Here is a 27,279-nt window from a genome sequence, read left to right as displayed (position 1 = left end):
GAATTGTCTTATCAGTTCCAAATACAGTAAATTCACGTGGGAAAGACTTCTGAGGGCGGAATGTAGAAACTCAAATGAATACAAATTATTGCAAACAAACAGTACACACAAATAATTGAGCTAGAATAACTTGGAGCTAAAGTTTGAGGCAATGCTCCTTTATGAACTATTCATAAAACCTCTCAACATATCAACTAATGAACAATAATTACACAAGGGATTACAAACTTTATTTACATAGTTTTACAAACCCTATTATCTCCAATTGATTATTACATGAAAATGCGAAAGGGTAAATACCATATATATTTAAACGTAAATTTTCTTAAACACTTCTTGATATACCACATTAACAGTTGATGTAGATGGGCAACCATCATCATTGGTTATTAACATTTTCAAACCCTCTCTACTTTTGACTCGAGATACAGCAACGTACAATTGACCATGAGTGAACACAGGCCTGGGCAAATACAATCCTACACACGATAGAGTCTGACCTTGGCTTTTATTAATCGTCATAGCAAAACAAACAGTCAAAGGAAATTGTCTCCTTTGAAAACTTATTGATACATTTGCATCAGATGGGACCAAATTCATTCGTGGAATGTATACTTTATCTCCAATATTGGTCCCTGTCACAACCCTTGCACCAATAATATTAGAACCAATGTGATTAACAGTAAGCCTGGTTCCATTACATAGACCAGAAGAAACTTCAATGTTTCTCAGCAGCATAACAGGGACACCAACCTTAAGAATGAGCCTATGGTTTGGAAGCCCAGAACATTTAATATCATTCAGAAATTCAGTAGTTATCCACCTTTGATCTATGCCAACATCTTCATCACCCTTGCAAATAACATCACAACTGAGATATTCTCTCTCTTCCCCGAGTATAATTGAAAGAACATGATCATTGACCTTTTCGACAATGTCTAAAGTTGGAGCAAGAATTGCCCTATCTTGAAAAAAGTTAGGATCGTTTATACCATTAATTAGATCTGGATATGTTGCCCCAACAATATCATCAATTGGATTTAAAGAACTACTGATAAGAAGATCCAGAGGAATATCAACAACAGCCTCTAAATCCTCAACCTCCCCCAAAATTCCATCACCAATATCCAATATCCATTTAGCAAACAGACTTAACTTCGCATCCTGATGTTCATCTCCTGAAAACTGTAATCTCATGTTTTGAGTAAGACGCAACACCTTACAACCCGCCCAAAGAGGAGATGAATTGATAGTCGCATGAACAATATCAGCACGTGTCCCTTTTGGAATAACTGGAAGAATTTGTCGAAAATCTCCACCAAATACAATGGTTTTTCCTCCGAAAGGAAGCTTAGCGCTAGCAACACAAACATCACTCATTATGTCCCTCAAAGTTCTATCAAATGCCTCAAAATCCCATCTATTAATCATTGGTGCCTCATCCCATATAATAAGACTTGTCATTATCAATAATTCAGCCTTCTTGCTACCCTTTTCTATTCTGCAGCACGATTCCTTAGAAAGCAATAAAGGAATTGCAAATTGTGAATGAGCTGTCCTACCTCCAGGCAAAAGAAGAGAAGCAATTCCACTTAATGCCACATTCAAAACAATTTGATTTTGAGACCTAAATTTGTAGGAAATTGTTCGCCAGAGAAAATTTTTCCCAGGCCCACCATATCCATCCACAAAAAACATGCATCCAGCACCATCATCAACAGATTTTACAATAGCATTATAGGCCTCCAATTGTTCCTTATTTAAATTGCCAAGATGTTCTTCATGCTTCGCCAGCATCTCATCCAAATCATATTCAAACTCATTGTCCAATAAAATATTGTGAAAATCTCCATGATTAGAAACAGATAGAGGTGGCATGCAATCATAATCCTCAAGGGATTTACCGTTATTCCGAAGCAATTTGTCAATCTCAGACAAACAAATCTGTTTCAAATCTTCAGGTAAAATCACCAAATCTGCGTGAACAAAATATGCACACGATACCTAATAAGAAATTAAAACTGATAATCTAATATCATAAATGGTATAAAATAAAACCTGGTGAATTGAGATCACGTTGCCTTTCATACAGTAAACCATCAGCAAGAGTCTCCAACATAACTTCCCAAACATTCAAAGGATCACTCATGGAATTACCCAACAACAACTTGGCAAACATTTTGCGAAGATAATTGCCGGAACCAAGAACTGTAAGCTCCTTCAAACCATTAATAAACTCCAGATCATCGTCGAGGAGGCGCAACGCACCGCATGCCTCACGAAAGGAATCGTACACAACACCATTAACAGTGCGTATATCTTCAAAGCATCTACAACCAACTTGAACATTGAGCAACAATCTCGTGTAATAAAGCTGACGGGTGCTTGGAGGTACAAATGTCAACCTACCAACATACCCTCCGGACTTTCGCAAATGCCAAGCCCTATGCCTAGCGTCGTATGTGAACTTGCTAGGAAATTGACCATATGTGAGATGTTGACCCTGTGGATATCTTTGATTTGCTTCCATCCAAGCTAAAAACATTGTTCCCATTTCTTTGTTGAGATTCAAAACATTCTCTAAGTTGGAGCTATCCTTAAACACCACCTTTTGTTTTCCTTCGAGATGAAATGTTAACCTAAACACAGGGGGGCCATCTACTATGAATATCATAAGCAAATATCCTCCATATGGATTCAGACGGAGACAAATACCTACAATCATAATATTACTTGATCTCATCAACACATTCTTCATCACAATTCTGAATTGTCGCGGTAACTCTATCAACACCTTTGTTGACATACTTAAAAAGATACTTTATACAGTTGGACTTGTTGCAATATTCAATATTAACATGTGCTTGGTACTTCATCAAAAGTTTAGGATTGTAGGGAACAACACTACGATTATCAAGTTCAATCTCCTTTTTTTCGACGGTTAGACCAAAATCCCAACGTCTGTATACAGGATAACCACTTGGATCAAACGACGTTCGAGAAACAAATTTTTTTGGATAAAATTTCGAACACCGCTTATCCTTCATGCAAGGTGAACTCAACCTAGCAAAACCACATGGACCGTGTATCATGAAAGTGGAAACAACAGAGTATAGATTTGGGAAAACCTTCTTGTCTGGCAATTCGGCACATATAACAGAATCGATAGCACCAGATGAAATCAACTTGGAATCACCATCCAACCAAAGAAGGATGTGAGCATGGGGCAAACCTCTCTTCTGAAATTCAATGGTATACATACCTATATGAAAAAATGGCACAAGACTAATAAAATGATTTATTTTAGCAATACTCGCCATAAAGAAATAATTATAAAGAAATAATTATACTAAATACTACATTTCTAACATCTATAAGAAAATGGATATTACCTGCAATGACCTTCTCAAAAAAATTCCCTTTCTTAAAATCAGCCATCATTTGCTCTAACTTGATCTGGAAAACTCAACTACTGATGCCAGGTCTATAATGTGCATAATTACCTGATTTAGCCATGTGCCTCTGGATCTCTACCCACCTTGGATTACACGTAAAAGTCAAAAATAAATCTGGATATCTATATTTCTTACAAAGTGTCATCGCATCTTGAGAGTTATTAAACATGTATCTTCTACCGCCTGTAAACGAAGCAGGTAAGACTATCCTTGAACCAATCGATGATGCAATAATATCACCACGGCTGACAGTTTCTTCTATTCCAATCAAGAAATCAGATCGAATCTTCCCTTGATTGTTTCTAATCCAAGACAATCTCTGAGCTTCAACCATTGAGTAAACATCCACAATAAATTGCTGAAACAATCTCCTCCCCTTTAAGACAACAGAATCCTCAAAAGATCTTTCTTGGATCCTAAAAGCAATGAACTCGCGTAGAGATACGCGAACCCTCTTCTTAATTATGTTGGTTGTAGTAACCTAATTACGCTTAATCTTCTCTTGGTACTGGTCTTCCCCAAATGGAAACATCAATGGATATTGAAGAGGAATATATTTTGGGTGTGTCTCATGCAATCTCTTCAAATATCCATCGGTTCCACTTACCACAATATCTCTACCATCCTCACCATCCTCAATATCACCAACAACCAGTGCAACAATCTCATCGATCTCAGGCACATTGTAGGTTCGAGCATCTTGCACGCGATTCCTAAACAAACGCAAACTTACTAGCACACAATCGTTCACTTTAATATAATCCCTAACCATCCTAAAGCTTTTGACTAATCTGCTATGTTGGTCCAAAACCTTCAATATCTCCACCACCAAATCTTCATCCAATTCATTTTTCGAATCAATTGATCTATAAATTAACATTTAAACCACATGAGCAATACACATCAACAAAAACTTATAACGAACAAATAAAATACTCAAATCTTTCACATTACCTAAAAGGTGACAACCAGTTTGCAATTTCATTTTCAGTATCATATATATACAACTGAGCAAATTTGGGTTCTGTATGATGGTGTGGAACTAAGCTTCCAATACGATGATAGTTCTGTCCAGACATTACAAACTGTGGAGGACCCGCACCATTATTGGATTTGAACTCTATCTTCCCTCCGAGCGATGTAAAGGAGAACATGTTGTTATATGACCTAATATTGGCCAAAAAGTTGGCACTTTTGGGGTGAAAACCATTAAATAGAGCCCTAACCAAAAGTGGAGGTTCTATCATGTACGGCAGTGTGATTTTCCCCTTTTTACAACAAAGAGACACAATGGGATTGATACAATCCATGTGTTTTTTGGATCTCTCAAGATGCCATATCAAAGCATGGTAATTACAACATTTGCTATTCATGTCACCAATGTCCAAGTATTCTGAAATTCATAAGGAAGAATTACAAATATATATAACATTATGACAACAGAGAAAAAATTTGTATTAAGATTTTACAACTATTTTGGTACCTTCATTCTCACTCAATCTAAACAAAACAAAGTTGGATGCATCGTTTGACAAAAAACTTGTATCGTACTGATCACGATAAAATTCCACACCATGAGCTGCACAACATTAGAAAAAAATATAAATAAAACAATTAGGGATTTCGTAACCGAGCATCATACGTATTTCTTTGTACTCACACGAAGATGGCACATGTAACACCCATACCAGACGTATCTAGAATGTCTAGCACGTGCGTTAAGTTTAGTACTGGATACATTAAAATATACAACAATAAAAGTTTTGAATGGATATTTATACAACAAATTGCGTTCGTACATACAATAACATAAACATCTCATCCATACATAGAAAATTACATCCTTGATATCCTTGGCATCTTGTAGCAATACGAGCGCGCACTTGTTGAAACATCCATCCGGCTTCAAGCTTGCATACCAACTTGCTTATCTGAAACAAATAAGGATTGGGATGAGACATAATGTCTCGGTGAGTTCCCCTAAATCCTAGGCTATAGGTAACCTCAAGGGAACCTACGGTCACCACGTGTCTACATTACAACCTGACGGTTGATTATACGTGTGTGGGGACTTGCATACTAGACGGTCGTGCATACTAGGGCCGTCATAGTCTCACCTTAACTTGTTATAGGCTTCACTTCCTATACGTGTCATGGCGGCCGAGGGAACCTAGGACCGCATTGCCAAGAATACGCTTACGTATCGAGGCCTAAACTTAACATAATCATGGCACGATTCTAAACCGGACGATTAGGGGAAACCTAAGATCGTCATCGGTATCATGTTCTTTACTTGCTCTAGTCCATGCCTTGTACTCATCATGTAGCATCTAATGCTCTTATTCTTAAACATAAACTTGCATGGATTCACTCTTGCATAATCATGAACATAACATAATCGTAATCATATCATACATAAACATATCTAAGTTCATTCATTATGTTAGCGTTGAACAAACAGTTATCTTGGTTCATTTTACGGAGAGCCCCGGGTGGAGTAACCCCGAGAACAATCTCATACATGACCGATGTACGTACATCGGACTCCCTCGGTGTCATGCGGGTCCCTTGCGGCTTGCGGTTATAATCTTAGTCTTGCGTTTTCGGTGACATGCGGGTCCCTTACGGCTTGAATCGTTCTCATAATGAGAACCCCTTGTATCCCCCTGATGTGGATAGCAAGAGACATGCCACCTACTTATACATGTCATGGTCTTGTCATTAACTTAGGATTAACCTAATCATGCATACATGTTTACCTCGGAACCTTAATCGATTCGTTTAATGGTAAAGTCTTACTTGTTCATGCTTGTACATACTTAATCATGGTGGAGAGATTAACTAATCAAACCACAACTTAACATGCTTGCTAAACACTCTTAAACATATGCGAAGAGTTTATACTTCGCGTCTTGTCATTCTAAGAATTCATGCTAACTAACTAGTTCTCGACAACTATGTCGAGGCTCTAGTTTTCCCTTGCTTAATGAGTAACTTACTACCCGATTCATGACATGATTCTCTCGTATGCCATGCCTTACTAACATGCATAATACTTGCCTCCTTAACATAAGAATCTTGCTTTCATTAATCATCCTTTGGGACCTTGGTTTGAGGGGTTTACATTCATAAAAAGACACCACGGAGAAAACCGCGTCGCGAATCCCCATGCCTGCCTGAAGCAAGCAAAACAGTGAGATTTCTCACTGTCTTACTCGCCTAGGCGAGTGATTCTACTGGGGAGGCGAGTTGGGGGCGAGCAGGACCCCCCTTTCGGAGTTCTAGCTCGCCGTGGCGAGTAATAGCTCGCCGTGGCGAGTTAGGACAGTCCAGAACACTTAAAAATGATATTTTTGACCCAAAAACCTCAAACCAAGTGTCTCTATGTGTTTTGGAACATATTTGATCATTGGAAACTTATAAAACATTCATTTGGCAAGTATAAACATGTTTTGCATGCATGGCAAGAAAAGGGGCAACTATCATAATACATAATCCTAGACTTTTCATAGTTTTCATAATAAACTAATATGGCATAAACATGATCCCAAAGGGTAGGAAAACTAGCTATGGAACTCACCTAATCATAATCTTGAAGCAACTCTAAGCTCCAAGCTCAAACATGCCCAAAACCTTAGTTTTGTCTACTTGCTTCTTTGACTCAAACCATACCATCTTGTTATCTTTTCTTGCAATTCAAGCATCATGAATCTTTACTAGCTCATCTCTAATCCATTCCAAAGCTTCTTTCACCAAAACCCTAATTTCATGATTTTTCCCCTTGTGAAGATAAAGTTGGAAAACAAGCTCAAATAGAGCTTATACTTGTTCCTTGCTCTTGAGAGTACCATGCTACAAGCCCAAACTTCTTGCTCAATCAAAACCCTAGCTTTGAATGACTTCTAAAGAAGAAGAAGAGTTGAAATCAATCCTCAATCTAAGCTACCAATCTCATAAAGGGTGATGGAGGAACCAATTCTTGATCTTGAATGTTAAAGGAAGAAGATTTGATGAATTGAAGAAGTAGGGAGAGAAGAGAGAAGGCCGATGGAGAGGAGAGAAGGAAGAGGAAATATTTTCTTCAACCTAGAGAGAGAAAAGGATAAGGGAAATGAGATATTTTCCCATCCAAAACATATAAATATCCCTTTTCGTGAAATTACAAAAATGCCCTTGCCACAGGCGTATTAATTACGACCTTGATACTTTATCCGTATTAAGCTGACATGTCATAAAATATTTTCCATTAACTTATTCTCCATGAATTAATTCATCTGACACGGTCAACGGGTAATATACCAATACTGTCAGGCGGGATATTACAGCACATCTTGAGGAAAATTTTTGTGCCGCTTTCTCCTGGTCCTAGACACTATGAGGTAAACACGAAGAGAGTTAACCAAGAATAACATGTATACGACACTCTGAGATAATAAAAAGTTATAAAAACTTACTTCCTGATTGAACACCCAAATTCAGTTGTTTGTTACTTCTATTGACCCTCTTATGCAGCATCTTAACCTTCCTTTCAAGTCTCCTCTTTTTTGCAATCAAACAACGTTGTAAAAAAGCTTCAAACTCAAAATTTCTCGTACATGACATTCGACTACAATATTCTGAACTAATCAGCATACCTTTAACAAAAACGAATATATAGTTATAAAGTCAAATATTAAAAATAATTTAAAATTATTATTGCAACGAAAATGAGCTACAAATACATTGTGATGAGGATGCAACATCATTATTATTGGTAGGCAACACCTGATCACATAGTGCAGGTCCCTTTTCTTTGTTCACTGAGTTCAGAAAAGGCACATGTTAAAACAAACCTTTTTTTTTGGGTATAGAAACAAATCAATATTTATTTAAACTTTAGCAATTTAGTTGGAATTTGATCAAACTGACTCACAATTAGATCCCAGACCGATTTCATTTGTGTTATGAGATATAGAAACATCAGGAATGCCTTCTAAACAAAGATTTACATACAATAATTAGAGGTGACACAAAACAAAAGGTAATGAATGCAATATATTTTTTGGATTTATAACTTTCTGAAAAATAATATATAAATTTGATAGACGACAAAATTAAAATAAAATTATTAAATACCTAAATTTAAACTTTTTTAGATTAACTTTTCATGGAAACCTTTATTTGAAATCCGCATCTTGTAAATATTTAATTAACCGTGGTGTCGATTATAAATACACTACTCACCTTCAAGTGGCTGTTTCTTATAATTATAACCAATCCTATTATTACGTTTATTCATCAACAACTCTCTCCTTTGCCTTCTTTTTTCTCTGGAGATGCTCCTTGAAGCAATTGATTGCTCCATGTCAACAATCTCTAAATAATGCACTTAACAAAGAGTGTGGTATGGTTTTGCATGGATGAGGCTAGACAAATACAAAATGGCAACATGCAAATGAACGACATAGAGTGGGCTATTTATATAGATGTGGCTATCTTCTAGAAAACTACTTTATAAATGTGCCATGTCATACTTTAATAATTCAATAATACAAAATTCATTTAAATATTTGGGCAAATTGGTCTTTTGAATCATAGAAAGGTCTATACTTGCATGTTAGAGTGTAGATGTGGATAAACAATAATAATGTGGGAGGAAATTGATAAAAAAGTATTTTTTTATCATTTGGTAAAGATGATAAAAAAGTCACCCACACTTAAAAAAGTATTTTTTTAATGATAAGGAGGAAATTGATAAAAAAGATGATTTAATATTTTGAGGTGAATCTTTTTACGTGTATGTCCAAACATTACTCATTTGGTATTGTGACCATGGAAGTATACATCATAATGTAGTTAGGTTAGGCCGGATTGATATTTTACTCTCACCAAAACAAAAAAAACAAATATTGATATAAATAGAAGAACAACAATTCGTTAATTCTATTAAACCATTGCGAGTCTATAAAAAGTCAAGCTTTATCATTTGTCCTAAGTTTTATTTAGAAATTATCAGCTTTAGGTAAACAATCAATCTACCTTATTAAAGAACGTTAATTCAACAACATAAATAAGAAGAAGGGGGGGGATGATGTCTAGAAACATAATAACAATACTTCTTTCATTTATCAGCTAACAATTACAGCAAAACACGGCATTTCCACACAACCTATTATCATCAACCGTGAACATGGGCATAACATTTCAGCATCAAAACAGTCCTGGATATCCACACACACACAAGGATTGAAATAAAACTACAACTGAAATAGCTAAGGATTGGTATCCAACCTCTTAGAAATCTAAACATAACTAAAAAACTAAAAACGGGTTGGATGGATTTCTACATAATCCAACTACTTTGTAATCAAAATATACGATCTTCAGCCTGAATTGAACTCATGTTGGACTGTTGTTCAGATCAGGAATAGGAAATAACGATAAAGTCCTTTTCGTGGAAGAGGAAGCAATGCTTGCATAGTTACCATCGGACTGAGTAGACGGGCTAGTGACATGTCCACTCTGAACCAAAACACCAGCGACATTGGCTCGAATAAAACCATTTAATGGTGCATGGGAAGATCGTGTATTTAGATCACCTGTAGCATTTTCAGAGAAAGAAGGACAAAAAATAGCCTGCAATTCATGAAAACCCAATTTTAGACTAAGCTATAAAATTAATACATAAAAAGTTAGATAATAAGATCATACATATGTCAAATACACTAAACAGACCTTGTTGGGAGTGTAGTTAATACCAAGTCTAATAATTTTTGAGACACTTGCAGTAAGGCAATGAACATCAAAACACTCATCAACATATTCAGTAATCGCAGATGTTTTGTCTACCACGAATAGGAAGCTCTTCTCCACAATTGATTGATAGAAAATGGATTGGCAATGCGGTACGAAACCCTGCCAGTTCAAAAAACCAATAGATGTAACCATATAATTAAATTCAAGGATAAATATAACAACGCGATGCCGTGCAAATAATGATCTATTGCAAGGCTCACATTGAATTCTGGCTGAACTATAATGACAGACTGAATTATGTGATCAAACACACTAAAGAAAGTGGAACCACTGGTATCGACTACAACTACCTTTACTTTATTCCTGCAATATTACAACTCAACACACGATTTAGACAAAAACAAAACTCCATGAACAATATAATCACTATACATGATTAAATTGGAAAGCAATTAATTACTTTGGAATAACGTAAAATTGAGTAGATCTGCACTCGTTACAATAAACATTCCCTATGTAACCTTCAACAACTTTGTGGAAAGCACAAATTGGAAACCACCATGGATCCACAGGAGATATAGATACAACCTTGGCATACACTATAAAACGACCAATCTCTTGACATGTCTTAAGTTGATTTATAGTTTTCACAGGATATTTTCCAACAAAATCTTCAGCATTGTAGATCAATGGCAGACATACTGGCTTCTTAAGCCTCGTATAAGAACGCACACTAGACATGCGCAAGATCAAACTATAAAAAAATGAGAAAATAACCAAGGTAAGATTTATTTACATCAAAAAAGAATTATCGATCTCAACTCGCCATTTAAAAGGAATTAATAATAATTACCCAGTCCTAAAAAACACTGAATCAACAATCGGTGGATTCACAAACAACCTGGTTACTGGATTCACGCACTGAACAAACACCCTTCCTGAAAGTATACATTAAAGCTCGAAGTTTCGTAACCATGCAAAAAACATACTCATTAATATATAAGAAATAAAGACGCACCTCCAACAAATTCAATCCTTGCTGATTCCAAAATAACGATTGGCAAGCCAACACATGCAGAAGTTACCAAATTTCTAAACGCATCGACGTAACTACCTGTCAATCTACACTTAAAAGTTCCCCTGAGAATATAAACAAAAAGACGTAAGGTTCTGCACCAACTATCATACATGGAACCTGTATAAATTGATCTGTATAAAAGATCAAAGGTCACAATGTCAAACGTGCGACCACCACCAAAATAGTCCCCTTCGTGATGAATATCAGTCACCACGCCAATAACATCTGAAAATTTGATAAAAATATAAACCCAAAACACTAATAATTGCTACATTACAGGTAAACATTTTTAGAGTAAAAAAACTTACCAACCAAATATACACAATCACTAGTTTGGGAAAGAACATCCTCTGAATTAACAATGGACAATCCATAAGATGGTATGCCATGTATGTCAGCCTCAGCAACGTGGGTGCCTAACTTGAAAAGGAGTCGAAACCTATGATAGCATACCCTCATATTACCTTCATTTTTTATAACATAGAATGAAACCATGTTATACAATTTCCCCTCCACAATCCGGTTGACATACACATAAACATGTTGTTGAGGTATGGTCGCCTGGATCCTATGGCTCTGACATGCATGCGAAAATAATCTCCTTATTCAAGAACATGATATAAAAATTGCAGACATGCCAACCATCGTATTAAAAAAGATAAAAAATAAACTTACATGTTTATCAATTAGGATCATTTCAATGGTCCTTATCAAATTAGGCAAATCAATATTATAGGTTCTCCATAACCTAAGAACCCTGACCTGCAGATTCCAATCAACCGTTCCATTACCTATACTAATTATACTATCACAATGCACATTCATACTTGTACTTTAGTTATAGAAAGCAGCTGTATAAGATCCTTCATATAGATAAGCATTGCATGTCTATATATAGGTCATAAAATATTATTACTGTGTATAACAGGAGATGTTTTAATTTTATTATATTTTACATGAATGTGGGGGAAAAATATTTCAACCTGGTCCCTAAATTTTAAATATGGGTAATGATATAGTACCTTTATTAATTAGAAATTATAATAACCTCAGCTAATGACATTAAATATTTCAACTGGTCCCTAAATTTTAAATATGGGTAATGATATAGTACCTTTATTAATTAGAAATTATAATGACCTCAGCTAATGACATTAAAACCGTCTCAAGCATCCTAAATTTTTAAGAATAAAACAACTATTTTGGATGAGACCATAAAGTATTGAAAAAATATAAAATTAAAATTCTTCAGCTATATAAGGTCTCCAATGTTACATGTATGCACCCAAACAGCAGTAAACAATTGGTCCATGAGGTCAATAGCCTAAGACCATGGAGGTAATAAAAATCAATAAAAAATTTATACCATATTTTTTAAAGTGTTAAATAAATAAATAATCCCCTTATTATGAATCTAATCCCCTTTTAAAGTGTTGCTACAAAAAACTGAATTTATTAGCAATACATGAACTTAATATTAAATTTTTTAACACTACAAACGTAAAAATTCACATTTAAACCAATAAGAACTATATACGCAACGCTCAAACAAAGTAATTATACCGAAATTTTAAACTAAGTTTCAAATATAAATAAATACTAATATACACTATGCAACTTAATAAAATTATTATGGAAAGTAATTCACAAAGTCCTTCTTAACCATTGAGAAAAGCATTGTACTAAAATAAGTGACTTATTTAGCCTCTTCTCTCTCTCTCTTTCATATATATTTTTTACATTAATAAGTTCAGAATGTATAAATGGCCGAGTTAATATGTGAATGAGGTAAATATATTTTATAATGTATAATTAAGGACAATAATTTGTATATCTGTATAAATATTTTTTCTATTAATAAGTTCGCAATGGATAAATGACCCAGTTAATCTGTGAATGAGGTAATTATATTTTATAATGTATAATTAGGGACAGTAATTTGTATATCTATATAAATAAATAAGTATAGAAGTTAGGTCTATGAAGCTATAAAGAGGTGAATTGAAAGAATGACAATTAAAGAGTTATCCATCAATGTACATCTAAAAGCAAATGGGTAATAGACACAACCCTTCTTACATGAAAGACTTAAAGTAACTCCACACACTTCCAATGACACATCATTTCTCTTTTGGATTGTCAAATAACAATGAAGGATGGCCTATTCAAAAAACAATGAATGATGGGAAGGATAAGAACCATCTCAATACGTAAAGGCAAAAATTGCAGTGGTTAAATTGATCCAAATATATGAAAAACAATGAACATCCATAAAACTCCATCACATCCTTCATTTGTTTCTTTAAAAGAAAATGACTACAATTAATATTAATAATAGTAACATGCCCTGGTTTAGTCCAAAATTTACATGAGTGTGGCACCATACAATTTGAGGTGGAATCGACCAACCCCTACGTGGCACATCTAATATATTGGTCAAACATAAATCAAACTTGATAGAAATAGGCTAAAACGGCTATCCATGCTTTGGAAGAAAAACACATCGTACACCAATAATTGACCACCCATCCTTTGACATGAGAATTTGTATTTTAAGATAGTGGGACAAATTAGAATGTTCCATTTTGATCTTTCTTCGCTGAATATGAGGATAAACGCCGATTCATGGTATTTTGCCATATAAGAACAAAAACTAAAATTTCTTGCACGTGACAACCCAATTTCGGAAAAACAGGTACACATAAAATGAACACAAAGTCAAAATCACTATTCAGCTAGATATGAATCATTGAGAGTTGTTGAGTGAGTTGAAAAAAAACGGTACAAAATTTCATCTCAAGTACACATCTAATGGCAGGCTAAGGAAAGTACAACCATATAGTTATATAATGACTATATATAGCCTACAATACGGCATAGACAATTGAGTGTATGTTTTTTCTAAATTATTACACTGGTGAGATACAAAAATTATAGTCTGACTCCACAAACAAAGACAAAATACAAACTCAAGTGTGACTCAAACAAACACAACTCCTTTATTTTGAATTTTTATAATTTCAAGTGTGTGTCCCCAACATTAATACTACCTCCGTCCCTAATTATAAGACTCTTTTGAGAATTTTTTTTGTCCCTTTTTATAAGACCCATTTGCTATTTCCAACTACATTAATTATTTCTTTACATACATATCCCTATTTATTATACAACTTTTTCTTCAATCAACAATAAATAACATGCTGAAAACATAAACCAACCCTCTCTCTTAAAGGATAAAATTGTAAAAACAATAGTAATTACAAACATATTTAATACATATATCCAATATCTTAATTTCCGTTATTTTTTCAAAATGACCCTATAATTAGGGACGGGGGTAGTATATTTTTCAACGGTAATATTAACCTTTACTTCCTCCATCCCGAATTAACTGACTCATTTGTCCATTTCACACATATTAAGAAAAATGATAAATAAAGGGGAAAGTGGAATATTTTGAATTGGGAATGATGGAATTGTATTAATTAGAGTTATATTGTATTGGGAATGATGAAAGTTGTATTGAAAATTGAAATGACTCAGTTATTTTGGGACACTTTTTTTTAGTAAATGACTCAGTTAATTTGGGACGGAGGGAGTAATAATTTTCTGTCTTAATTTTCTATAATGGATTTTCTAATGCGAAAAGCGCATTAGCAAAATAAAAATTATCAAATTCAGTTGATAATTGGAACAAATATGGCTGTGAGTAGAAATACACAATATAAAATGCACAAAGTTAGAAATTCTTCTAAAATGATTTATCACCGCGATTGTAAAATATATGTACCATTAACACTCGTATTCTTTCAAAATAAGTTTTTATTCTGTCAAACATGCTATCAGCTATAATTCACCTTTTTCATGATGAATTGGACAAATATAGCTGTGAGTAGAAATTCATGAAAAAATCTCGCACATACATAGTGCACAAAGTTAGAAATTCTTCTAAAATGATTTATTACTGCGATTGTAAAATATATGCACCATTAACACTCTTATTCTTTCAAAATATGTTTTTATTCTGTCAAACATGCTATCAGCTATAATTCACCTTTTGTCAAAAACAAAAACTATATTTCACCTTTTTCACGATGAATAAGTGTTCAGCCTCTGCGTATTGTTAAGTAAACAATTATTAGGTTAAAAGGGGTTACACTAATTTTTATTCTGTGAAACCAAGAGCTGACTGGAAACAACGCTAATTGATAATATCAGATACATAACTTATTTATGATATTAATATCAATCGACTAATACTTGATAAGTAAGTACGACTTTCCCATGAGAAATTATTCAACAACAACAATATCAGAATTACATGAGATTAAGTACTAATACTTAGATTTCTTAAAATCTTGTTCAGCCACATGGGAAACCACCAACACCCTCTTGCCATTTGAATTGTGGATCTCTTGGACGTTAATCTCATCGCGGAATAAAGCATTTTGAGTGGTATATTTCTCAATTGATGGATCAGCAAAGACAATATCGTTCTTTGGTGACACATCATCCTCTGGGACGACAGATCCCTGGACCTGTTTAAAACATTAAAGATAGGTTCAATGAAATAAATAGATTAAAAAACATACAATGGAGGGCTTGACATAAGTTGAAGAGAAAAGGTTATCTGACTAACGTATTTCATGGAGGGCTTGACATAAGTTGAAGAGAAAAGCTCGACCAAGTCGTAATCATTCTCTACATCAGACACCCTGTAAATGAATGACCCTAAATCACCATCCTGGTATAGTTTTTTCACCTTAAATATCATAGCTTCACCAGCCATACAATCAACCTCTTCTGGATACAGAGAACAACATTCTTCCTACAATAAATTCACAACTACAGGTGACCTACAATGAAATTATTTCATCCCATCACAAAAAAAAAGTCGATGGAAAATATATGTAGTACCATTTTTGTCAACAAAGTGCATGTCTCCTTTGCTAACTTCTTTACTTGATCATCAATCAATATAAAAATTGCATGATCTTCATGATTTGTAACTTCCATTTTCAACCTATAACTATACCATAGATAATTAATTCAAAGTTAAATAAACACACACCATAAAAATTAATCACATCATGTATTTGTGCAACCTAGGTCCCCTTTCATATACATCACTTGATGTCCAAAGATCAACACCCTCGACCACCGAACCAAGGAGAGCAACAACAACAAATTCTCCTTGAACATAACTGTGTATTAGATCATTTAAAGTAACAACTTCTAAGCCAGCAACATAATCCTTCAGTCGAATAGCAATGGACATTTCAGAGGGACTCAACTCTCTGGCAACCATTATCGGCAAAGCTTTATGGATAAACCAAGAGTGTAATAAAAAATGGCATATTTGTTGGTATATATAGGCACCATAAGAAACAAACAATGAATAGTCAACCAATTCAAACAGAAATGGGGGGAAATCAAAGGGAGAACCTACAATAGCATGGGATGACATGGCAAAGAAAATACCTCCATGCAACCAAAGAGTGGTACGTAATTTCTCTAAAAATATAAACTCTGGTACTTAATTACTCGAAAAAAAAGGGTGGTACGTAATTAAGGAAAGCTCAAAGGCAATAAACATCGTAATGAGAAAATTCATATTCTTCTTAGCATAAATATATTTGATTTTAGAGCAACTAAATACATCTTGTGTGTGTCATACGAATGAATGGATTAATCTTTTCATCAAGAGCAAAATATTATATAATAACTATCATTTTTCCTCTCATGATTGATGTATAATTTGTCCAAAACGAAACTAGAAGGAAAAGACAATTTAATGATAAAGATAGCATCCTTGGTAACAAATATATATATATATTTTTAAAAATATCATAAACAGACCCGGTGTGTGCCATACGAATAGATGGATAAGTCATCGTATTAGGAGTAAGAGACTACACAAAAACGATTTTTTTATCCTTTCCCTAAGGCACAATAAGGAAAAACATGTTTCAGTTCTTTTCTTGATCTATGTCACCTGATGAGACAGTGGAGTCATAGGTGTAATCCAAGGCATAATAGTATCCGACTCGCAATTTGGTTATTTGGCTATCTGTGATGCATACAGAACTTGAAGATAGCAGCTACATATTAACTTTATTTTGTTGTGTAATCTAACTTGCAGGGTCATCCAAATGTAAAGGCAATCCATTCTCCTAAAACAGTTGGTGAGCCTCCGTTTTTCCTAGCATCAGCTGTATTCTTTGCCATCAAGGATGCCATCAGAGCTGCAAGAGTTGAAACGGGGTGCACCGACTGGTTTGCTCTCGATAGTCCAGCAACTCTTGAGAGAATTCGGATGGCTTGTTTAGACGAATTTACATCATCTTTTCTTAACTCAGATTTCCATCCCAAACTTAGTGTTTGATACTATATTTATTCATTTCTTAAGTTCCTTGCTATATCAACATGTGAAATCTACAAAGAGAGCATCATATGTACATACACTTGTTGGAAAATAAGTTATATGTGGCAACTGCAACACTGCACCGAAGCAATAGAACTTACACTTTCATATGGTAATATGATATGTTTGATTTCTATATTTCATTTCCGTAACCACTGCCATAAAAATGCATTTTTATGCTAACTGTCGCATAATGGATTTGTCATGTGTGATATGAACCTTAAGCATTGCTTGATTTGATTACCATTATAAATTTTATATTTAAACTTAAGGCCTGCAAATATTATTTTATAGTCATGAGAGAGACCACTTGAATTGTTTGGATTAGATTAAATTTTTATGGAAAAAAATAATTATATCAATTAAAAAAAGTCTTTCGAATGAGCATAATAGACATAACAACAGTTCCAATAAAAGATCCGAGATCTGCAATTTATCATAATGAAATCAGAACAGTGATCATATCAGTTCCAATCACGAAATCATAAAAAAATAAATCATTCAAAATTAAATAACAACAATTGCAATTTATCATAATGAGCTTCATTTATTCCAAGCATCAGAACAGTGATCACATCACCATGGGTTACAATAGCTGATAATAACTGGCAAACAACTTACAATTAAATGGTCTGTTGTCAAGAGAACAACACCTTTTGGAAATAATGCATAATAACATAATGGACTTGTAATCCACAACGACGGATACAACACAACATAAAGCAGTGGTACCTAACCAAACTGCACATAACTACAATAATAACTTATTCAACAAATACACCAATTAACACGACTACTTCTCAATTTTGACAGCTTTGAGAATCCCTTTCCCCTCCGCACCATCCATCCCTTCAAACACCTTAGTCAAATCCCTCTTAACCTTGGAAATAGATGCATCACTCTTGGAAATATTCTTGGAAATATCCTTCCGGACCTTATCAGGTGTAACCATCACTCCATCAACGGAATCAGACAACTGAGAATCTTTGACAACCTCACAATCATCAGATAGGTCTCCAGAATCATCTGGGCTGGCCTGAAATAATAAAAACACTACATGGATTAAGCAACAAAATAGTACAACAAAACCAAAAGCACACTTGATGAAAAAAATTAAAACATTACATCAGGAGTAGAATTGCAATCAATTACAACTTCATCAAACTTCTTGATCACTTGCAAGTCCATACAGGCCCTTTTAACACGGTATGAGCCATCAGATACGTGGGTAGAGACAACATTGGTGTCCACGACTAATAGAATTTTCTTTCCAATAAGATAATCAAATTCTGGAGGATAGAACCCAGCGTTCTCGGTCTGGAAAAAAATGATTGCCATAACATAAAATATACAACATACTTTGGTGCAAGAAAAAAACATATATATATATATATATATATATATATATATATATATATATATATATATATTAGAATATGACACTACCTTTGCAGCCGCAACCAAGGTAGCACACGACTTTTAAACAATGTAGCTAATGTCATTGTCAAACATAAGAAATGTACCATCTGCCTCACCATCACCAACCTCCACCTTAACCTTGAACCTAAAAAATATAAAAATGATCCATGTTTGATACTTGCACAATTATCAAATTAACAATTCAACAAATCAACAAAATATGGACAATACAAACCAAATTATAGTAAATATGCTAACCTTGGAACAATATGGAAAACATGCCTTGCGCATGCATTGCAATAATAAGAACCTGAGTCAGGCGTCACACTTTTATGGCACTTGCATGCAGGATACCACCATTCCTGACCATCAACCAGCTTCTGAACAGTCCCACCGACAACGAAATTTCCCTCACCAACAATGTCAGCAAGTTGAGAGATGCTTCTCTTCGGGTACATCTTGAGAAACTCATCTTCCAAGGATGCTTTAGGTCGAGAACCAATCAAAGGAACCACAAAAGGGGCTTGCATCCCATGAACATCAACACTAAGGAAAACAAATGAAATTGACCAACTTCAACACCACCAATTTGAAATAGAAATATGCAGGGTGTAGTTTATATTGCATATAAACCATAAATGTCATTAGAAACTATGTATCGGGTCTTGAAAGCTGCAACTTCAGGAATATCAGGGTTCACCAAAATGCGGGTAGTATTTATGACATTTTGAATCGATGCTTTGTCTGTAAAGAAACCAAATCAGCAAGAGAAGTAACTACATGTAAAGGGCAACGGGAATGTATTTCCAATGTTCATTACCTCTGAATATCTTATCTTGGCAAACTGAACAACCAATACAGGGAGGGTATCAGCAGCATCCTCCATCATCCTTTTCAATTCATCAACATAAGAACCAAAGAAAGCGCACTCACATTTGCCACTACATCGAAAACAGGTTAAACAATTTTGTATTATTGTATTCAGATAAAACCACAACAATACTAACTACAATAAAAACGTGAGTTTTCTTTTAACTATACCTCTCATCCGTCAACTCTATAACAACCATCTTTGTAATCTTAGTGTCCCTGATATACTCCCTCTCAGCAGACATTCCTGTTATGACACCGATAACATCTGCAGCAAGAATTCGTAAAAAAACGTTCAAGTGCCAGTCTACTACCTTACATGAATATTAAAAAGAATTATACGACTAACCAATCAAGTAGTCGCAATCCCGATCATAACTGGAGACTTCATCAAGCCTGCTGGGTCTCAGACCGTAGCGTGGTATAGCAGATTCACCTCCCTTCTGAACCTTTGTTTTCATCTGAAAAATAAGCTTGTGGGGGTGAAGAGTTGTTCTGTAAGAACCAGTACTGGGAGCAACATAGAACAGTGACATCTGGTACATCTCGCCTTCGCACAGCTTGGACTCAATCAAATAAATCAGCTGCTTTCTAACAGTGGCATGAATTTTTCCACCCTTCGAATGAAACAAATTAAAACAATACCAACATAATATAAGTTTGATATACTACAAAATTAAAATAAAATTACTAAATCCCTAAATTTTATATGTCATGTGTGATATGAACCTAATAGACATAACAGTGGCATGGATTTGTCATGTGTGATATGAACCTTAAGCATTGCTTGATTTGATTACCATTATAAATTTTATATTTAAACTTAAGGCCTGCAAATATTATTTTATAGTCATGAGAGAGACCACTTGAATTGTTTGGATTAGATTAAATTTTTATGGAAAAAAATAATTATATCAATTAAAAAAAGTCTTTCGAATGAGCATAATAGACATAACAACAGTTCCAATAAAAGATCCGAGATCTGCAATTTATCATAATGAAATCAGAACAGTGATCATATCAGTTCCAATCACGAAATCATAAAAAAATAAATCATTCAAAATTAAATAACAACAATTGCAATTTATCATAATGAGCTTCATTTATTCCAAGCATCAGAACAGTGATCACATCACCATGGGTTACAATAGCTGATAATAACTGGCAAACAACTTACAATTAAATGGTCTGTTGTCAAGAGAACAACACCTTTTGGAAATAATGCATAATAACATAATGGACTTGTAATCCACAACGACGGATACAACACAACATAAAGCAGTGGTACCTAACCAAACTGCACATAACTACAATAATAACTTATTCAACAAATACACCAATTAACACGACTACTTCTCAATTTTGACAGCTTTGAGAATCCCTTTCCCCTCCGCACCATCCATCCCTTCAAACACCTTAGTCAAATCCCTCTTAACCTTGGAAATAGATGCATCACTCTTGGAAATATTCTTGGAAATATCCTTCCGGACCTTATCAGGTGTAACCATCACTCCATCAACGGAATCAGACAACTGAGAATCTTTGACAACCTCACAATCATCAGATAGGTCTCCAGAATCATCTGGGCTGGCCTGAAATAATAAAAACACTACATGGATTAAGCAACAAAATAGTACAACAAAACCAAAAGCACACTTGATGAAAAAAATTAAAACATTACATCAGGAGTAGAATTGCAATCAATTACAACTTCATCAAACTTCTTGATCACTTGCAAGTCCATACAGGCCCTTTTAACACGGTATGAGCCATCAGATACGTGGGTAGAGACAACATTGGTGTCCACGACTAATAGAATTTTCTTTCCAATAAGATAATCAAATTCTGGAGGATAGAACCCAGCGTTCTCGGTCTGGAAAAAAATGATTGCCATAACATAAAATATACAACATACTTTGGTGCAAGAAAAAAACATATATATATATATATATATATATATATATATATATATATTAGAATATGACACTACCTTTGCAGCCGCAACCAAGGTAGCACACGACTTTTAAACAATGTAGCTAATGTCATTGTCAAACATAAGAAATGTACCATCTGCCTCACCATCACCAACCTCCACCTTAACCTTGAACCTAAAAAATATAAAAATGATCCATGTTTGATACTTGCACAATTATCAAATTAACAATTCAACAAATCAACAAAATATGGACAATACAAACCAAATTATAGTAAATATGCTAACCTTGGAACAATATGGAAAACATGCCTTGCGCATGCATTGCAATAATAAGAACCTGAGTCAGGCGTCACACTTTTATGGCACTTGCATGCAGGATACCACCATTCCTGACCATCAACCAGCTTCTGAACAGTCCCACCGACAACGAAATTTCCCTCACCAACAATGTCAGCAAGTTGAGAGATGCTTCTCTTCGGGTACATCTTGAGAAACTCATCTTCCAAGGATGCTTTAGGTCGAGAACCAATCAAAGGAACCACAAAAGGGGCTTGCATCCCATGAACATCAACACTAAGGAAAACAAATGAAATTGACCAACTTCAACACCACCAATTTGAAATAGAAATATGCAGGGTGTAGTTTATATTGCATATAAACCATAAATGTCATTAGAAACTATGTATCGGGTCTTGAAAGCTGCAACTTCAGGAATATCAGGGTTCACCAAAATGCGGGTAGTATTTATGACATTTTGAATCGATGCTTTGTCTGTAAAGAAACCAAATCAGCAAGAGAAGTAACTACATGTAAAGGGCAACGGGAATGTATTTCCAATGTTCATTACCTCTGAATATCTTATCTTGGCAAACTGAACAACCAATACAGGGAGGGTATCAGCAGCATCCTCCATCATCCTTTTCAATTCATCAACATAAGAACCAAAGAAAGCGCACTCACATTTGCCACTACATCGAAAACAGGTTAAACAATTTTGTATTATTGTATTCAGATAAAACCACAACAATACTAACTACAATAAAAACGTGAGTTTTCTTTTAACTATACCTCTCATCCGTCAACTCTATAACAACCATCTTTGTAATCTTAGTGTCCCTGATATACTCCCTCTCAGCAGACATTCCTGTTATGACACCGATAACATCTGCAGCAAGAATTCGTAAAAAAACGTTCAAGTGCCAGTCTACTACCTTACATGAATATTAAAAAGAATTATACGACTAACCAATCAAGTAGTCGCAATCCCGATCATAACTGGAGACTTCATCAAGCCTGCTGGGTCTCAGACCGTAGCGTGGTATAGCAGATTCACCTCCCTTCTGAACCTTTGTTTTCATCTGAAAAATAAGCTTGTGGGGGTGAAGAGTTGTTCTGTAAGAACCAGTACTGGGAGCAACATAGAACAGTGACATCTGGTACATCTCGCCTTCGCACAGCTTGGACTCAATCAAATAAATCAGCTGCTTTCTAACAGTGGCATGAATTTTTCCACCCTTCGAATGAAACAAATTAAAACAATACCAACATAATATAAGTTTGATATACTACAAAATTAAAATAAAATTACTAAATCCCTAAATTTTATATGTCATGTGTGATATGAACCTAATAGACATAACAGTGGCATGGATTTGTCATGTGTGATATGAACCTTAAGCATTGCTTGATTTGATTACCATTATAAATTTTATATTTAAACTTAAGGCCTGCAAATATTATTTTATAGTCATGAAAGAGACCACTTGAATTGTTTGGATTAGATTAAATTGACAAAACAATACAAACATAATATAAGACATAGCATCAAACAGGATAAAAATGCAAATAATAACTTGATGCGCACCTCCTCGTCAACCAAGACCATCTCAATTGAATTGGTTTCCTCAGGATTCAAGAAAGCTGACACAGACCACAATCGAAGTATCCTAACCTTGAAACGTCAGCTCTCCTTCCCAGTCTTAACATCAGACAATAAATCAAACCTCCTATCAACACCTTTGATCTTCGCCATGGGAAAATGATACCTAAGCACACAACCTGTTTAATTCGAGAACTAGCACTAAGCAAGATACAGATCACAACGGTTTTGTTTGGATGAAATAATGAGGTCACCTGAAGTGGTTTATATAGACAACAAAATATCTGAGTTTGGAGCCAAAAATATTAAGAGTACACTAAAATACAAAAAATTCAAAAGAAAATCTGTACCTTTACAATCCCACGAAATCCGGATCACGTGCAATGATTTTTTCAAACAAAACACTATAAATTAAAAACCGTACAAAAAAAAAACCATCATTGTATCTGTCGTACATTTGAAAAATTCACAATTTTTTTTTGTTTTTTTGCAACACTCTCTTAACTTGTAGCACAAAAATTTGGCTGGCATCGGAGGTGAGAAGCCAGGAATAATAGAATGACACGTGTACACTAAATCGGGGTTGAACATTGGGAGGATGAAGCCCTTTCTTGCTAAGATTATAGATGTTCTTTATGCCCAAATTTATTCATGTGTGTGTATATATAACTCATTTCATGTTATTTTGCTTATAAATTGAATACAAAATAATCGGCTTAATTAATCATTTGGTCCCTTAACTTAATTTTTTTTTCCGAATTGGTCCCCTAACTATTAAACGTTTCAAAATGGTCTTTTATCTTTGTTCTAATCATCAATTTGGTCCTATTTTATTAATTTTAAACTTCTTAAAAGAAGACCGTTGGATAAAGGAGGTCATCAGATCCAACGGTGTATCACCAACACATAATTTATATTGCTTTCTTCCTCTTCTTCCTCATCTTCATCTTCTTCATTTTCTTCATATAACCATCATCAATATTCTTGAAACAAAAACCCAGAAAAATCATGAATCAAACCCAACATCCAACAAATACAAAAAATCAAACCCAATTGTTTCCCCTCTTTCAGATGCCAAAAAGTCAACAATAGCATTTTTACCCCTCTTTCATCAACACCAGAAGAAGAACCCGAACAAAATTCAAAACTAAGGGATAAAGGAAGTACCAAAGGTGGTATCTCAGCTTTCATGTGCGTCCAACATGAGTGACACCGCTACTACCATTGTCGACAACACAGAGAAGAGAGAAGAGGGGGAACCCACAAACATTGAATTGGATAAGAAACAGCTATTCACAAGTGAAATCAATATCAATTCAAGAAGCACCTTCAAATTGCTAGAGATCACGTACATGGCATGTAACAATCGTTGAGTTTTTAGAAAATAAGGGTACGGTTTCTGAGTTGGAAAATTCATGAGTCTATTATTTTGTATGATTGCTAATAGAAACTAAAATAATGTAGGATCTTCAAATAAAAGTATACATAGGTTGTCCTTTTTTATCAACATTGAAGTTTTTCAGCAAATAAAATGCTATACAAAAAATGACAACCATGCGAGCCTTGCTTAATCAACCTGAAAGAGGGGAAACAATTGGTTTTAATTTTTTGTGTTTGTTAGTTGCTAGGTTTAATCGATGATTTTTATGGATTTCTGGTTCATGAATGTTGATGATGGTTATATGAAGAAGATGAAGATGGGGAAGAAGAGGAAGAAAGCAATATAAATTATGTGTTGCTGATATACCATTATGAAGGTGAGAAAAACACAAGAAGGGGGGTTGAATTGTGTTTTGAAAAAATTCTTCGTTTCTCCTAAAACTGAACACACTGATCAGAAGCTAAGTGAAACAGCTTCTGAAGTGATAATCAGAATCTGAACGCAGCGGAATAAAACAGAGAGAGAAGAAGAAAGACACAAAGCAATTATACCGGTTCCTTCCACAAACCGGAAGTAGTTCAGTCCCCCTTGCACTTCCAAGGAGATTTCACTAAGAGTAATATCTGATTACAATTGCTCAAGCACACCTGCAAGAGACTTCCTTTGCTCAAGCACACTTTGCAAGAGTCTTCCTATGCTCAAGAACACAATCAAGAGACTTCCCTGCTCAAGCACAACTGCAAGAGACTTCTAACTAAATAAAATTACACAGAAAATTGTTTAAGGTTGAACAGTTGATATACAATCAGAGGTGCTCACAATACAAATCAGATACAGACTCAATAACTTAAGAATTTCTAAGATGAAACATTGAGACACAGAAATTCTAAGTGAATGCAGAACAATTTCAGCAGAGGTTTGGCACTTGTAAAAATGTTGTGAATCTTTCGTTCAGCATTACCAAAACTCTAAGTCTTCACTCCTTTATATAGAGGTGTGAAAGAGACGTTGTGAAATTGCCAGCACATCAAAGAGTCGTTGTTGAAGCTTGATCTTTCACCAATGATCTTTTGCCTGATTTGGTTGTTGTCCTATGAAGAACCAATTTGAAATCCATTCCCATTGTGAAGGAACATCTTTGCAGGCAAGCTGTTATTCTGGAGCTGTTTTCTTGTCCTGTAGCGTGGACACAAAACAGAGTAGTGGAGAAGGTGGTTGTACAGTTCGTACAAAGTAAAATGTCAACGCTTTTTGAAGATAAGGTTCCAAAGCCTTCAACAAATCTTCACCAAAATGACTGTTGCAACCATCCACTAGTCTTCTGCAGTGTTTTCGAATCCAATAGATAGCTTTTGAAGTGTTGATCTTTGAATCTTCAGCTTGTGGTGATAATCAGCTTCTGATGAGCTTCAGCTTCTGATGAAGTCGCTTCTGAACTATCTGCTTCTGATGACTTTCAACTTCTGATGACCTTCAGCTTCTGATGACTTTCAGCTTCTGATGGTCTTCAGCTTCTGATGACTTTTAGCTTCTGATGACTTTCAGCTTCTGATGACTTTCAGCTTCTGATGACTTTCAGCTTCTGATGATCTTCAGCTTCTGATGACGTCATCATTCTTCAGGAGCACTTATGACTTCAGATGCACTTCTTTTCAGATGCTTTTAAGCTTCCTTTTCTTTAGTCCATAGCTCTCTTTTTGTTCTTCAGAACCTTTATATGATGTACATTTTTAACTATGGTCCTGTACACTTGAACAAATATTAGCTAGTCCAATTTACAATTTTTAATACCTTGTTATCATCAAAATTGTTTAAGGTTCATTGTTAAACACATTTTGTTCCAACAATCTCCCCCTTTTTGATGATGACAAACAATAGTATTTAAAATTGATCAATTGTTGTTAATCTAATTAACAAGTTGACTTTGGGGTTGTGAGGTTTGCAAGCTCAGAATCTGAGGTTTGTAAGCTCAAACTCCCCCTGAGTCTGATAGTCTTTAAGGTGAGGTTTGTAAGCTCCTCCTAAGTTCAATTAACTTTTATTTGAAATTTGATACTCCCCCTTTTTTGATACACCCATTTTTAGGTAAAACAAAAGGATAG

General features: G+C 34.8%; 7 protein-coding genes across 7 annotated transcripts; all 7 read right to left on the bottom strand.

Annotated features, from left to right (window-relative positions):
* Window positions 1-309: 309 nt before the first annotated feature.
* On the bottom strand, window positions 310-1,212 carry LOC146937443 (uncharacterized). Its single transcript, XM_085749432.1, has one exon. It carries the CDS (start codon window positions 1,195-1,197, stop codon window positions 310-312), a length of 888 nt encoding a protein of 295 aa, XP_085605558.1. The 5' UTR covers window positions 1,198-1,212.
* Window positions 1,213-1,351: 139 nt separating this feature from the next.
* LOC146937442 (uncharacterized) lies at window positions 1,352-3,789 on the bottom strand. The gene is made up of 5 exons (XM_085749431.1): window positions 3,504-3,789; window positions 2,734-3,262; window positions 2,059-2,639; window positions 1,408-1,976; window positions 1,352-1,357 (listed from the first exon to the last, which is right to left on the bottom strand). Exons 1-5 carry the CDS (start codon window positions 3,787-3,789, stop codon window positions 1,352-1,354), a joined length of 1,971 nt encoding a protein of 656 aa, XP_085605557.1.
* A 147-nt stretch (window positions 3,790-3,936) lies between these two features.
* LOC146937441 (uncharacterized) lies at window positions 3,937-11,727 on the bottom strand. The gene is made up of 11 exons (XM_085749429.1): window positions 11,577-11,727; window positions 11,433-11,493; window positions 11,209-11,330; window positions 11,044-11,128; window positions 10,651-10,944; window positions 10,451-10,553; window positions 10,170-10,349; window positions 9,920-10,070; window positions 4,939-5,034; window positions 4,410-4,848; window positions 3,937-4,321 (listed from the first exon to the last, which is right to left on the bottom strand). The coding sequence occupies exons 1-11, from the start codon at window positions 11,725-11,727 to the stop codon at window positions 3,937-3,939; spliced, it is 2,067 nt and encodes a 688-aa protein (XP_085605555.1).
* A 6,498-nt stretch (window positions 11,728-18,225) lies between these two features.
* Window positions 18,226-19,664, bottom strand: LOC146937440 (uncharacterized). Its single transcript, XM_085751745.1, has 4 exons — window positions 19,370-19,664; window positions 19,139-19,256; window positions 18,818-19,009; window positions 18,226-18,728 (listed from the first exon to the last, which is right to left on the bottom strand). Exons 3-4 carry the CDS (start codon window positions 18,878-18,880, stop codon window positions 18,486-18,488), a joined length of 306 nt encoding a protein of 101 aa, XP_085607871.1. The 5' UTR covers window positions 18,881-19,009; window positions 19,139-19,256; window positions 19,370-19,664; the 3' UTR covers window positions 18,226-18,485.
* Window positions 19,665-19,799: 135 nt separating this feature from the next.
* Window positions 19,800-20,594, bottom strand: LOC146937439 (uncharacterized). Its single transcript, XM_085751744.1, has 3 exons — window positions 20,331-20,594; window positions 20,153-20,249; window positions 19,800-20,052 (listed from the first exon to the last, which is right to left on the bottom strand). Exons 1-3 carry the CDS (start codon window positions 20,524-20,526, stop codon window positions 19,872-19,874), a joined length of 474 nt encoding a protein of 157 aa, XP_085607870.1. The 5' UTR covers window positions 20,527-20,594; the 3' UTR covers window positions 19,800-19,871.
* A 476-nt stretch (window positions 20,595-21,070) lies between these two features.
* Window positions 21,071-22,497, bottom strand: LOC146937438 (uncharacterized). The gene is made up of 4 exons (XM_085751743.1): window positions 22,203-22,497; window positions 21,972-22,089; window positions 21,663-21,854; window positions 21,071-21,573 (listed from the first exon to the last, which is right to left on the bottom strand). Exons 3-4 carry the CDS (start codon window positions 21,723-21,725, stop codon window positions 21,331-21,333), a joined length of 306 nt encoding a protein of 101 aa, XP_085607869.1. The 5' UTR covers window positions 21,726-21,854; window positions 21,972-22,089; window positions 22,203-22,497; the 3' UTR covers window positions 21,071-21,330.
* Window positions 22,498-22,633: 136 nt separating this feature from the next.
* LOC146937437 (uncharacterized) lies at window positions 22,634-24,021 on the bottom strand. Its single transcript, XM_085751742.1, has 4 exons — window positions 23,782-24,021; window positions 23,164-23,431; window positions 22,986-23,082; window positions 22,634-22,885 (listed from the first exon to the last, which is right to left on the bottom strand). Exons 1-4 carry the CDS (start codon window positions 23,800-23,802, stop codon window positions 22,705-22,707), a joined length of 567 nt encoding a protein of 188 aa, XP_085607868.1. The 5' UTR covers window positions 23,803-24,021; the 3' UTR covers window positions 22,634-22,704.
* Window positions 24,022-27,279: the final 3,258 nt, after the last annotated feature.

The sequence above is a fragment of the Medicago sativa genome, chromosome 3 (genome assembly GCF_051527215.1).
Source record: "Medicago sativa cultivar Bolivia chromosome 3, Bolivia_mono, whole genome shotgun sequence".
Taxonomy (NCBI): Eukaryota; Viridiplantae; Streptophyta; class Magnoliopsida; order Fabales; family Fabaceae; genus Medicago; species Medicago sativa.
Note: the sequence above shows the minus strand (reverse complement) of the source record. Positions and strands in the feature narration are given on the sequence as shown.

What these genes read in the sequence shown, in the direction of transcription:
- LOC146937443 (XM_085749432.1), bottom strand. Translation starts at nt 1,197, where the DNA reads ATGAGATTACAGTTTTCAGGAGATGAACATCAGGATGCGAAGTTAAGT.
- LOC146937442 (XM_085749431.1), bottom strand. Translation starts at nt 3,789, where the DNA reads ATGGTTGAAGCTCAGAGATTGTCTTGGATTAGAAACAATCAAGGGAAG. An exon ending in GAGGCACATGGCTAAATCAG is followed by an intron (nt 3,263 to 3,503) that starts GTAATTATGCAC and finishes TTTTTCATATAG; the next exon opens with GTATGTATACCATTGAATTT. An exon ending in ACGTGATCTCAATTCACCAG is followed by an intron (nt 1,977 to 2,058) that starts GTTTTATTTTAT and finishes TTGTTCACGCAG; the next exon opens with ATTTGGTGATTTTACCTGAA.
- LOC146937441 (XM_085749429.1), bottom strand. Translation starts at nt 11,727, where the DNA reads ATGAGGGTATGCTATCATAGGTTTCGACTCCTTTTCAAGTTAGGCACC. An exon ending in TATTTTGGTGGTGGTCGCAC is followed by an intron (nt 11,331 to 11,432) that starts GTTTGACATTGT and finishes TTATATTCTCAG; the next exon opens with GGGAACTTTTAAGTGTAGAT. An exon ending in AAGGATTGAATTTGTTGGAG is followed by an intron (nt 11,129 to 11,208) that starts GTGCGTCTTTAT and finishes GTATACTTTCAG; the next exon opens with GAAGGGTGTTTGTTCAGTGC.
- LOC146937440 (XM_085751745.1), bottom strand. Translation starts at nt 18,880, where the DNA reads ATGGACTTGCAAGTGATCAAGAAGTTTGATGAAGTTGTAATTGATTGC. An exon ending in ATTGCAATTCTACTCCTGAT is followed by an intron (nt 18,729 to 18,817) that starts GTAATGTTTTAA and finishes TTATTATTTCAG; the next exon opens with GCCAGCCCAGATGATTCTGG.
- LOC146937439 (XM_085751744.1), bottom strand. Translation starts at nt 20,526, where the DNA reads ATGTACCAGATGTCACTGTTCTATGTTGCTCCCAGTACTGGTTCTTAC. An exon ending in GGATTGCGACTACTTGATTG is followed by an intron (nt 20,250 to 20,330) that starts GTTAGTCGTATA and finishes TTCTTGCTGCAG; the next exon opens with ATGTTATCGGTGTCATAACA. An exon ending in ATAGAGTTGACGGATGAGAG is followed by an intron (nt 20,053 to 20,152) that starts GTATAGTTAAAA and finishes TTTTCGATGTAG; the next exon opens with TGGCAAATGTGAGTGCGCTT.
- LOC146937438 (XM_085751743.1), bottom strand. Translation starts at nt 21,725, where the DNA reads ATGGACTTGCAAGTGATCAAGAAGTTTGATGAAGTTGTAATTGATTGC. An exon ending in ATTGCAATTCTACTCCTGAT is followed by an intron (nt 21,574 to 21,662) that starts GTAATGTTTTAA and finishes TTATTATTTCAG; the next exon opens with GCCAGCCCAGATGATTCTGG.
- LOC146937437 (XM_085751742.1), bottom strand. Translation starts at nt 23,802, where the DNA reads ATGGTCTTGGTTGACGAGGAG. An exon ending in TGGTCTTGGTTGACGAGGAG is followed by an intron (nt 23,432 to 23,781) that starts GTGCGCATCAAG and finishes TTTCATTCGAAG; the next exon opens with GGTGGAAAAATTCATGCCAC. An exon ending in ATAGAGTTGACGGATGAGAG is followed by an intron (nt 22,886 to 22,985) that starts GTATAGTTAAAA and finishes TTTTCGATGTAG; the next exon opens with TGGCAAATGTGAGTGCGCTT.